Below are 12,879 nucleotides of genomic sequence, written 5' to 3' on the forward strand. Positions count from 1 at the left end.
TTCCAGATGTAGCGTGTACTTTTACCTTTCCTCCTATCCTCTCTTTCTCATTATTCAGCCCACGCTTGTGCTGCAGAGCCAGTTTCTCTCACACATTGCACTTTTACTTTCTCAAATAAACTTTGCCACTACCGTTTGTTTGTTTCGTTCAATTCTTTGTTCCAGGCAGGAGGAACATGGAACCTAACTCCAGGAGAGACGAGCAACCCCGACCCACTAATGTTTAGTTTGAGAGCCACTTTTTTTTTTTAAAGTAACAATCTACCTGAAAACACTGTCATCTCTTCAAAGAGTCCAGCCCAGACCACCTTATAGAAAAATTGAGTAAATGCCTCAGGGAGAGTAGGATATATACGTTTGACTACCCAGTCTAACTCAGTATCTTTCCTGCACGGTCTTTATCACAATGTCCAGATTTACTTTCTGAATGACACCAGTCATTATTTGTGATTACAGTGCTTGTGTATCTTCTTCTTTTTCAAAAATTTTTTTTGTCTTTTTTTCATTTTTACCGGTACCGGGTATCGAACTCACGACCGACTGCTTGCAAAGCTGGTACTTATGCCGCTGAGCTAAATCCCCAGCCCCCACTTGTGTATCTTCTAAGATGTGTATTGTCTCTCTACACCCCTACGGTAACAATACTCATGAAAGCAGGGACCATGTCCTAATTTTAACTCCATCTTTAGCAACCCAAATAATAAACATTGTGTGCTGTGTCTATTTGGTAATAGGGATTGATCCCAGGGCCTCTTGCATGCTAGGCAAGCACTCTGCCACCAAGTATATACTCTCAGCCCCAAGACATAAAAATTTGTTGAATGAATTCATGCAGCACAGAACTGTGGACCAGACACTATTCTATGGACTTCGCAAACATAGCTCTTTTCATCTTCACACTTAGTGAAAGAGGTTGGTACTATTACCCATTTTACAGTCGATTAAATGAAGGAACACAGCAACTGAGAAACACACCTAATGGGCACAGTTGGCCACCAGAGAAAAAGTGGCTAATCATAACGGGAGGCTATTCTGTATACAAACTGGTAGAAGGATGAAATTGAATGCACTGATGGAAATGCATTCTCAGACCTCACGCTAGGGGGCGCTCTCTTCAAGGTCTTGACGCCCGTCACTCCAGGCGCGCACTTCCTTTGCGTGTCGGGCTCGCGCGCGCTGCCGCGGCACCGGAAGTGACTGAGCTTGCAAGTTCCCCCGGTCTCTTCAGGGGAAACTGAGGCCGGCCTGTTCGGAGAGACGGCGCGAGCAGCCAGCCAGGTAGGCCGGCCCGAGTCCGCAACGCGGAACTCGGCCGCGAAGAGCTCTCGCGTCTGGAAACCGCCAGGCCGATGCCGGGGGATGTGGCCCCTCACGGCCTGCTGGGCTCGCAGGTGAGAGCGCCGCCTCCCCTGTGCGTGACAGGCCCTGTACCCAATGGGAGCCTTCTCTGGCCCGCTTCCGTGCCAACTGGACTCACTGATTGGCTACGGTGGGGCGGGCCGCCGGGGGCCAAACCCCTCCTCTCAGAAAGGTCTTGGGGGCGCCCCGAGGGAGGGCGGTTGCCTAGCAACGGGGCGGTGGCTCGGCGGGTACCCGGCCTAGCGAGCTCGGGAAGCCGCGAGGCCGCAGCCCACCCACTCGGGGCTCTGGAGAGGTGCAAACCCCAATCCTTGAGCCCACCCTGGGGCTCCAGGAAGCCGCCTTGGACTGCCAAGGAAAACGCAGGCTCAGCTCTGGGGGGGCCTCGAGCAGGCCTCGGCCCCTCTTCCTGACCCAAGGAAAGGCCCAGTGCCTCCCCCTCACCCTATCTTTGTGCAGGGCGCCGGCGGCCATTGTGTCCGGGCGGGGAATGGAGGACCTGGCAATTTCCCACCGCCACGTCCAGGGTCTTTGGGGAATTCAAAGAAAACCAGCGGCGTTTTTGGGGGGTCCCCGGCCTTCAGCCTCCCTCGAAGGCCCCGGGGCGGACTTTCCGAGGTCAGGTCGCAGATCTGAGACAGTCTCCCCTTCTCTGTGTCCCTCCTTGAAATCTTGAGATCCAATGAGAAGTCCCTTAGGGGTTTTCGGAAGCCTCACCCAGGGCTGACACTTAAATAGAAAAAAAAAAAAAAAATCCCTGCACTAAAGCCACATCAGCCACCTCCAGGAGAGTTCTCCTTGGCTCCCAGTAGGAGGCGGAGAGCCAAGGGGCGTGCGAGAGCGAGGGGGCTGGGCTCCCGGGTGGCTGGAGGCCGCTGCTGCAGCGCGGAGAGGCTGTCCTCGATCCGGCGATGGAGGAAGCGAGCAAGGGGGCAGGTTCCTGAGCTTCGCAATTCCTGTATCGCCTCTGGGCTCTCAGCCTACCGGGTCGCATGATCCCTCCGGCTGGAGCTGGTTTTTTTGCCAGCCGCCACGAGGCTGGCTGAGTTACCGGCTAGCCGGCCGCCACCTCCTCTCCCGACCTATGATACAAAAGATCTTCCGGGGGCTGCACCTGCCTGCTGTCGCCTAAGACGGATTTGAATGTAGGTGGTGTGGGGGCGGAGGGAGAGGGGACTGCCGGTGGTGGTGACTTTCCGAGGAAGGCGATTTTACGGAGAAAAGGGGGTGGTTGTGGTAAAAGAGGCTGATGAGACGATTCAGAGCCTACTTGTCCTTTCAATTTGACTTCATTGAAGTCCCTTGGAACCTGGACCCAGACCGTCGTAGGCACCACAAAGAAACCAGTTGTGGTACCTGGAGGGGAAATGGGATGTTGTAGGGTAATTGGCATGCATATTAATTTCTTTTTTTCCTGAAGCTCTTTCTCTCTTTTCAGAACCTTATTTTGGCTTTGGATCTTAGAAGAGAATCACTAAGCCAGGACCAGACTCAGTAAGTGAGCAGGTGTTTTTGGACAATGGACTGGTTGAGCCCATCTCTATTATAAAAATGTCTCAAAGCAACTGGGAGCTGGTGGTTGACTTTCTCTCCTACAAGCTTTCCCAGAAAGGATACAGCTGGAGTCAGTTTAGTGATGTGGAAGAGAACAGGACTGAAGGCCCAGAAGGGACTGAATCAGAGATGGAGACCCCCAGTGCCATCAATGGCAACCCATCCTGGCACCTAACTGATAGTCCCACGGTGAATGGGGCCACTGGCCACAGCAGTAGTTTGGATGCCCGGGAGGTGATCCCCATGGCAGCAGTGAAGCAAGCTCTTAGGGAGGCGGGCGATGAGTTTGAACTTCGGTACCGGCGAGCATTCAGCGACTTAACATCTCAGCTCCACATCACCCCGGGGACAGCATATCAGAGCTTTGAACAGGTAGTGAATGAACTCTTCCGGGATGGGGTAAACTGGGGTCGCATTGTGGCCTTTTTCTCCTTCGGCGGGGCATTGTGCGTGGAGAGCGTAGACAAGGAGATGCAGGTATTGGTGAGGCGGATCGCAAGCTGGATGGCTACTTACCTGAATGACCACCTAGAACCTTGGATCCAGGACAACGGCGGCTGGGTAAGAACCACGCCCCTTATGTGTCCCTTTTCTTTGCTATCCCACCAGCCCTCTCCCTGTATCTTTTTCTGTGTTGGGAATGTTGATTGTTAAGGAGACCTGTACCACAAGAGGTCTTTGGAAATAAGGATGAGCCAGTTCTTGATGGATTCCTCTCTCTGCATTCCGATCAGTTTCCTGACCCCACTCCAGTGTTAGGGTTTCCCAGCAAAGAAAACCATAGCCTATCTGTTCATTTGACTCAAAACCTTTGAGAATAAGAAGTTGGTCCAGTGCTTCCCTCACCCTGACAATAGTGGTCACCATGCGGAGTGGTGATGCACGTAATACCTGGAGAAGCAGATGACCCACAAGTCCCTTCATCTTTCTCCTGCAAGGGTGTCAGTCCTATCGTGGCTTCCCTCCCCTAAAGCAAGTTTCCTTTATATTTGTTTAATGTGCATAGGACTCCTCTCAGACCATTTGGGTGGGCAGGAGTTCCCACTGGCTTGGATGGCTGAGGACTGACTGATTTTAGCATAGGTTGTACTAGTTGTGTTTGTGCTGTTTCTGCCAAGTTCATCTTGCCCAAAGTGTGTAACTTTCTGCATGACTGGTCTATTTGTGGACTCTTGCTGTGTCACATTAAGCGGCTGGACTTTGCACCTCACTGCCTGGGGTCAGTTGGGGAGTTCCAGCTGCTCTGCCTGATAACTTTCTGGTCAGGAACTAGGGGGCCTCTTTACCATTCACTGTTTGCTGTCAAAGCAAGAACCCCATCTGTGGGGTTCTCTGTAGAACATTAAGATTTGGTGACAGACTGGACGCAGGTGTAAGTCCTGTACCTGTCACTTAATTAGTATGACCTTGAACAGATTGGCTTACTTTCTTGAGCCTTAGTTTCTTCCACTAAAAATTGTGGCAACTGCTCCTTGCCTTGAAGAGTATTTTGGAGTATTATGAATCTTAGAGAAGGTGCTCACAGTAACTGATACCAGAAAGTTCCTTTTCCGTGGAGGGAGAAACTTGCTCACCTCTAGTCAGGATGAGCTGGAGGTGAGAGCTTCGTTATTAGTGGTAGCTGTAGGCAATTTTTACCCTCCTTCAGTGAACTCTGTTCTACTTCCTTGGTGTATCTCTCTGCTTGGGGAAGTATATGTCTTAGGAGAGGTATTCTGTCCCTTCAGAATAAGCAGATGACCTACAGGCCATGGGAAATAAGTCATCCATTGCAGGAGCTGTGGTGGGAAAGGCCATGCACCACTGACACAGGAATGTCAGGAATGCAGTTGTCCATAGGTTGGGCCTAGGGTGTGGCAGGCACCTCACTTTACCACTGAGCTGCTGGGACCTCTTGGGTTTGCCCTGGAACCCAAACATCTCGGTTCCCATTTCTTTGAAACTTTATCAGCTCTTCCCTTCTACCAACTTCTGTAAAAAGCAAAGAGGTCATCAGTAGAAGTTGGATGGCTTGGTCAGAATTGGGGGAGACAAAGATGGGCTCTCTTGAGCTAAAGATGACCAGACTTGAAAGCCATGCTAGTTCCCTGGGAGGTAGAGGAGATAAATGATTAATTAGTTCCTGTTGGTTTGTGTGATGACCTGTTCTTTTCCCTCCTGCTTGGATTCTCATTGGGGGCAAATATTTGTTCAGCTGATTACAGAAGGAACAAGGTTTCAGCACTATAGTCACATTCTCTGAAGCATCTCCAACTGGTCCTAATTTGCCTTTGGCCAGTGGTCCTAAAACCAGCTAAGTTGTTGCCAGCTGTAAACAAATGGCAGCCTGATCTGCTAGCCAGCCTCTCAAGAGGGTACCCTGACCAGAGGGTTGCCAGCTGCCTGGTGTTGCTTAAGAAAAGACTTAGACACAGCAGCTCTGGGCAAGTTCATTAGGTCTTCACCGATTGAAATTTTGTCTTCCATCTCTTTGCTCAAGAATTACCAGAGCCCGTTGGACAACATACCACATGTTACTTCCTCTTGGTGAACAGGAGGGATGTGTACAGAAGAGCCAGTTATGTCAGAACCATTTCTACACATGCATTCTTCCCTTGTGGCCAGGGAGTAAAGAACATTTGACTCAGAATTCTTTGAGCCTGGGGTACCCACCCACTTCCTTGTTAGGAGTGTCCTGTTCTGAGCTGTGTGGACTGGCTGTTGCAGTAACATCTCATACTCGTCCTGTAGGCTGGAGCTGTGAGATCCTTGAGTGTAGGAGTTAAGCCAGTCCACCTCCAGATATGCTGTAAAGTTAGTAATCCTACAGGAAAGGGGAAGGAAGTTAGCCTTTATTGAATGTCTCTTAATGTATTTGGTGTGGTGTTAGGTCCTTTTCTTGTGCAACCAGTGTATTGAGCATCTACAATAGAACAGACACAGTATCTTCCACATGGAAATGGTAGCTCTTTCATGTAGTCCACACATGAAGCCCCTAGTGGCAAAGTGACTGACCTCTGTTTTGTCAGCAGGCTAAGTGTCCAAGTGAGAATGTACACAAAGCTTGGCCTGACTCTGAAACCTAAACACTTTCCATCCATATCAGCTTGTCCAGGGAGTAATAAACAGACTGGTGTAGAAAGCCAGAGATGCTGTTGGGCCAAGCACAAAGCTGTAAAGATGCTTTCTCTGAGCCGTGGTCTCAATATCGTTCATGTAGTGGTAGGAAAGACAGTGCCTTTGTCAGCAGCAGGTTTCCAAAGGTATGATTGGCCTCATTATCTGGCATTGCTAAAAGTCAAATGTCAAATGTGATAGTTGGCAAGTGGGCCTTAGGTTTTGCCCTGATTGGGCTTCTTGTTGATTTCTTGTTAAAACGTGAGGCTAAGAATGTAGCTCAGAGGTAGAGTGCTTGCCTACCTACGTGAAGTCCTGGGTTCAGTCCTTAAGAAAACTCCTTTGCAAAAACCAAAAACCCCAGTCCTTGCCAAACAGATGACACTGGCGTGCATGCAGGGAGGTGCCCTGTCTCAGGTAACACTGTTAAATTGCAGTGTGATACTCCAAGGTCTGGATTTCCAGCCTTTATCTGAGTCACCTGGCAAAATCCTGAACCTGTTTGTCTCATCCATTTGTCTCTCCCATCTATAAAATGGAATAATGATAGTCAGCTGCCATAGCTTGACTCTAGTAAAGGATCTAGAATAAAAGCCCTTCCCTTACCTTAATTGTAGGGTGGAAGCCCTGCTTTTTAATGAATGGGCTTCCTCCATCAGGGAACTGAACCTTGCCTACTGGAGTTAGTCCTTAAGAAACAAAGCCAGTTCCTGAAATATTAGAGAATTGTATGAGCTTTCCAGTGGGAATGTGGCTGAGGACACAGGTGATTCAGTCCACTTTGGGGTAGCTGTTTCTGGAGGAATCCTTTAGGCTGATGGAAACCATTTTTGAGAGCTATGAACAGAGTGTGTGAGAAGAAAATATAAGTTGGCCTTTGGAAGGCTGCATGGCTCTGGTCTCCCAGTCTCTGGGGTTCTGCCTGTTCTGGCTTCTTTGGCATAGCTTGATTGAGATGCCTGCATCTTTTGCAAATGCTGGCAATTCTGTGGTTTTCTTGGGGCAATCCCATTAGAAACCTCACATGGAAATTTTTAGTAGTCTTGTTCAGGTCTCAAAACGAAGTAGAATTATTTCAGGGGTTCCCCCTTGGAACACCCACTTGTTCTGGGTGTACATTTTAGGTTGCTCTTAAAAACTCTCTTGCCATCAGAGGGTTTTCCAGATGTCTTAGGAATAATTTCCCCAGTAGACCCGTGGAGCCCTTCACTTGGTTAATTTTATGTTAGAAAATTACCCAGGTAATTTTTAGGGGACCACAATAGAACCCAAAGGGTTTCTTGACTTTCTTGTGGGCGGTTACCAGATAGATATGTTTGGGCCTCAGGAAGTTGCAGTCTGCTGACTGTCCCTGCTGTAGGCACCTGTCCTGGGGGCTGGTAGCTTGAACGTCCTGACTAACCTCCCTGGTTTTTCCAGTGCCCTCAGCCTTCTCTCCTGAGTCTTTCTTTTAGCAGTTGTGGTTTCATCTGGGTTTAGCTTGGATAGATTTGGGTTAAGTCCCACTGAGCTCTTCTTCTACAGAAACAGAATCTGCTACCCTGATTTATTAGGGCCTCGGCCCTGAACCCCAGCCTCCAACCCAAACCCACAGTGTCCTAAGGAGTCACCCTCTCTTCTCTGAAGGACTCATTTTGTCCTGGATCCTTTGTCTCTTCTGCTCCTACAGCCTACTGTCTATCTTTCCCATTCCCAGTTGGCAGACCTGCATCAGACAGTCCCGATGGGGAGTTTCTGTTTAACCTGGGAAAAAAAAGACCCAGGAGAATATGTTACCAGCTTACTCAGCCTTTTTCTTGGTTTGGTCTGTAGTGAACTTTAGATTGAAGAGGAAAAGAATCGGTAGTAGAGTTAAGTTGGTGCAGAGAAGGTATTTCTAGGAAATATCCTGTGTCGCAGAATTAGGAGCTTCTTGAGGGTGGAGCACCCATCTTGTCCACACTTATTTCTTTACCACTGACCACAGGTCTTGGAAATGCTAAATTTTTAAAGAAACAGACATTATCAAACCAGAATAATAATTATTGAAGTGAACCTTTACCCATTCATTCATTCATTCATTCAGTGTTTATTGAATTCCTGCTGTGTGCCAGGCTGACCTAGGTACCTGGAATACAGCAGTGAGCAAAAACTTAGCTTCTGTCCTCATGAGGCTCACATTCTAATGGGGGTGCCAGACAGAAAATACATAATTGTGCAGTGACATTTTTGTCAGCCACAGTAGTGCCATAAGACTATATGGCCTAAGGGCTGGGGATTTAGTTCAGCGGCATAAGTGCCTGTCTTGCAAGCAGGCAGTCGTGAGTTCGATCCCTGGTACCGATAAAAAGGAAAAAGACAAAAAAAAAAAGACTGTATGGCTTGGTGACACTTGAAGCCATCCTAGTTCATTTAAGTATACTCTGATGTTCATACAATAAAACTTAAATCTAAATTACAGAAGTTGACACAGGTCTGTAATTCTCAGTTGGGAGACTGAGGCAGGAGGATCATCATCACAAGTTCAAGGCCAGTCTGGGCTACACGTAGTGAGTTCAAGACCAGCTTGAACTACAAACTGAGATCCTGTCTCAAAAAAAAAAATCTAAAAAGATTGTGCTGTTATACAGATAAGGTGTTTCAGGTAAAATGTCTGAGGCAGCCTTCTTTCTGATAACAAATACTTTCCTTTAAATTTCTTTAGCAGAAGGACAGTGTTTAAGAACTACTCCTATGTCTGCAGTTTCTCAGAATAACCAGCTCAAAATATGCCAAAAGATGTATATTTTTGGAATGGCATATTCTGATTTCTTACAGTCAGTCGTATTTTAGGGTGGTGTGTCCTGAGTGCCAATAAAGGTATTGCCCAAAAATGTTATTTGAGCCAAGACTCAAAGGGGTAGAAGTAGTGTATGATGTCAGTCCCCCTGAGGGGGTGTTTCAGGCAAGGGGGTGGGCTCGGGGGAATGAGTGTGCCATTTTCAGGGATGGCCAGAAGTCAACATGATTAGAGAAGAAACAGCAAAGGCAGATTGGTAGGGTGCAAGGGCAGAGGATGGTTGTGTTGGGGAAGGGAGAGAGAGCTGGAAGCCAGAACAGGTAGGGCAGTACAAGCCGTGATGAAGCTTTGGCTTTGGGATGTGGAAGAGACCAAGGAAAGGGTTACAGCATGGGAAACGATGCTCTGAATTCTGCAAGTGATGCAGCAGGGAACCTAGTGAAGAGGCTGGTGCAACTGCCAGATAAAAGAGCTCAGTGGTTAATGTAGAGGTAGAGAGAGGGCCCTGGGGAATAAGACCAGGCCTGAACATTGTGTATCAGTGGCTCTGTCCAGTCACCTTGAAGGCCATGTTTTTCAGGCCTTCTGGGCGAAGGCACTAGAATCCAGGCTAAATCCCCTAACTATCCTTCAGAAACAGTTCTCTCCACATGTGGTTTCTTGATGAATGATCCTCTTTGACACTAGCGGTGTTTCTGTCTAAATCACTGCAGCTCGTCTGGGTTCAGATCCAAGCCCACTCACGTCTATCTGTGTGACCTTGACAAGCTCCTTTGATCTCCCTGAACATTGGGACAAATAATATCTGCTTCATAGAGTGGTGATGCAGATGCAGTGAAACAGGCCTGAGGTATGTAGGGCCTAGTGCTACACTGGTGTCATCATGTTTACGTCTGTGCTGTAAAACTCATAGCTACGCAGTCACAGCATCTTGGACATCTTTTCTCCTTTTTCCTCCTCCGTAGCGCTCCCCTGGCACATCATCAGGGCAGGCTTGCTCTTAGCACCTTCCTGTGGTGGTTGGAGCTCTCTGGTGTTTGTTTGCTCAGGTGGTCCAAGCACTCTCTGGTCTTGGTTCTAAGAGCTCTCACTCTGCTCCTAACACATCACCTCACTCCTCAGCCCCAGGGTCCTCTTCTGCAGGGTGGACTTACGCAGCTTAGGAATCCTGGTTCTCACTGGCCTTTGGCCTTGTGGCAAAGTCGACCATTGTGGATATTTCATACTAGTGATGCTTTAGGATGGCTTTTTCCTGTTGACTAACCCCCGGGTTAATGTAGGGAAGTTTGTCACTGACCCCCACAAGAACAGTATGTCACATTTGTGTAGCCTGCACTTGTGTATCCACCCTGCAGTTTTTTGTTTTTGTTTTGGAGACAGGGTCTCACTAGGTAGTTCAGGCTGGCCTTGAACTCAGCAGTCTTCCTGCCTCAGCCTCCATGCCTGCCCCACCTTGCACTTTTGACCCCATAGCCATCCTAGAGTGAGTCAAAGGATGTGTCCTCCTTGCTTGACAGGAGAGAGGGAAGGTTTGAGAGATGAAGTGACTTCACTGCTCACGTGCTGGGTTATGTGCGCAAGTCTTTTAACTTGTGATGGCTGGACCAGGAGCACGTAGTTCTGGGATTGAGTGAGCTGATTGATGGCTTGGCATGCACAACAGTGACTGTTAATGTCAGCAGCAGCAGCAGCACCACCACCACCACCATGGGGCTCCTTCAATCATCTGCCCTCTGTTTCTTACATATTGATTTTGCAAAGAGTATTTTCATAGAAAAAAACTGCTTTGGGACCTTCTGCTACTTGGTTTCCTCCTGATGATACTCTCAGGCCAGGCCTGCAGGGAGCTCCAAGCTGAGGCTTTGGGCAGACTCCCGAACACCCCTCGGAACTAGAGGTTTTTCTGTTGCTCTTCAGGAAATGCCATTGCAATGACTTCCATGGACTGCTTCCTGTCCCAGCCCAGCAGGCGGATTCCTGCCGGCAAGATGTGGAAACTGGAAAGTAACGTCCCTAGAGCCCCGCACCCTGCTTTTTTTGGCCCTGACCCTCCCTTTCCTCTTGTCACTTACTTTTTTTGCACTCCCACCCTTTTCCTCCTTTAGTTAATGCTATCCTCTAGCCTGTGACGCTCCTTTTAAGATTTAGAAAATGTTCTGTTTAGTTCTGCTGTACCACTCTCCCGCCCTGTGCTAGTTGGGGAGGGACATCAGTCAGCACTCCCGTGGTCTCTTTCCTGGGCTCCGTCAGTCAGTAGCAGTTTGTCATGGACTACCCCTAGAGCAGTATTAAACCTGTCACTTGGAGTGCCCTGTGTCATCCATTACCCAGGTTCAGAGTTCCCCAAGGGGTTCCTACCCCACCCCGCACAGCACCAAGATTCCTAAGGGAGATTCCTGGGGTTTGGCACAGTTAAATCCTGCCTCTTGGAAACTGATGGCAGGGTGGAGTGAAACTGAGCCGGCCACCCCCTCCCCCAGTCACCTTTCAGGAGGAATCCAGGAGGTTGAAAACCTTGTTGGACAATCATCTGAGGAATGGGAGCTGGCCTGGGAGGGGATTGGAATGCACTCAGCTATGCCTCAGATCCTTTGTTCCACTCTTGAAAGGGAAACATTCCCCTCCCTCCTCCCTGGCCACACACACGTGCCTTTGTTCCCCAAGTCAGAGTCGGGCAGGGCCAGGAACACAGTGTCCCTTCCAAGAGCCTGACTGCCTCCCTAGGGGCTGGCCCCTGGTCAGTGGGACTGGGATTTTTGCCCAGGAGCCTCCAGTCTCCTGTCCCTTCCACAGAAGAGTCTCAGAGGCTGAAAACGTGCCTACAAACAGCTGCCCAGGCCCTTCTCTGGAATTATTCCATGGGATGCCCTTGTCCGGGATTAAACAGTCCCTCCCTCTTATTCCGCTTGGTGATTAATATTATTGTTAAAATTGCTATTAATAGCACCTAACATTTATTGAATGCTTATTGTGTGCCAGGCATTGTTCAAAGTGTCCTGTATTAATTGATTACATTTTCACAGCAGCACTCTGAAATAGGTACTGTTACCACCACCTTTTCACAAATAAGGAAATTTGTGGTAGACAGGTTAAGCACCTTATGCAAGACAGCGCAGTTAGTGAGTGGCCAAGCCCGGAAGGGAACTTCCAGGCCTCTACTTGTAAGCACTGCTCTGCGTTTCACCTACCGCTTCACTAGTGTCTACTGATTGCATTTATCCAGTGCTTGTTTATCCTGACTCTGTTGACATCATCTCTGTTACTGTCCCAACAGCTTTCTCATTGTAGGACACTGAGATTTGGGAGGGCTTGTAGTTAGCAAGAAATTGAGATTTGAAACCAGGTTTGTCTTATTCTAAAGCCTGTGCTCTTTGTCTCTAGAAATCCTTAAGCATCCTGTCAGGTAGACAGTCACTTCGTTTTGTGGTTGAGAAAACTGAGACTCAAAGAGGAGTGAATGATAGGCCCAGGTCGTCACAGGCTGTGAGGACCAGAACGAGCTGGGCTTCAAACCTGGGTTGTTTGTCTTTAACACACTCTGCTGCCTTAGGCATCTGCAGTGAATGACAATTCCTGTCCTGGGAGTGGTGCTGCTTTATAATTTACCAGGCTCCTTTATACCCATTTCCCAGTAGGGTAGGTGAGGTGGGTACGTTCACCCCCATTTCTAGGAGGAAATCAAGTCCCACAGTAAGTGGCAGTGTCAGAGCCTGTGTTCTGGTTTTTAACCCATTGTTGTCATTTCTGCTAGCCTTTCCTAAGGCTACACTCCTTGCTGTCCTGGTAGTGTTGTATAGTGTTTTTTGTTTTGCAGATGATGAGTGCCTTAGATGTGCTTAAGAGGGTGCTGTGGGTCTGTAGTGAGTGGAACTGGGTGCCATTTCTCTACAGTGGGGGCCAGGGTTCCACCACACCTTGGGCCTGGCTAGCGTCCCTCTGCTACCACCCATCCATGCCCTCAGCCTCTAGACACACCTGGCAGGGTACATTATAGTTAGCCCCTGACTTTCAAATGAAACGCTGGACTTATATTTGAAACAGCTTGACTCCTTGTTGGTGGTATAAAACTAGGCAAACCAGCTTCCAGTTCTCATCGGTAGGCCTGAGAGAGA

General features: G+C 48.7%; 1 protein-coding gene across 6 annotated transcripts in view; it reads left to right on the forward strand.

Moving 5' to 3' along the window:
• Nucleotides 1–1,194: 1,194 nt before the first annotated feature.
• Nucleotides 1,195–12,879, forward strand: part of Bcl2l1 (BCL2 like 1) — a 48,502-nt gene continuing 36,817 nt past the window's right edge. Inside the window, exons 1-3 of one of the 6 annotated variants that reach the window (XM_063248552.1) lie at nt 2,247–2,504; nt 2,798–3,474; nt 10,685–11,749. In XM_063248552.1, coding sequence (XP_063104622.1) covers nt 2,911–3,474; nt 10,685–10,702 — 582 coding nt within the window. In that variant the 5' untranslated portion in view covers nt 2,247–2,504; nt 2,798–2,910 and the 3' untranslated portion in view covers nt 10,703–11,749. Of the gene's footprint in view, nt 1,392–2,246; nt 2,505–2,779; nt 3,475–10,684; nt 11,750–12,879 lie in introns of those variants that run through there. The other 5 variants (XM_013159841.3, XM_003476658.5, XM_063248553.1 and 2 more) reach the window with 5 other exon arrangements.

The sequence above is a fragment of the Cavia porcellus genome, unplaced genomic scaffold (assembly GCF_034190915.1).
Source record: "Cavia porcellus strain 051 isolate PalLab524CR breed Dunkin Hartley unplaced genomic scaffold, mCavPor4.1 scaffold_5, whole genome shotgun sequence".
NCBI classification, from domain to species: domain Eukaryota; kingdom Metazoa; phylum Chordata; class Mammalia; order Rodentia; family Caviidae; genus Cavia; species Cavia porcellus.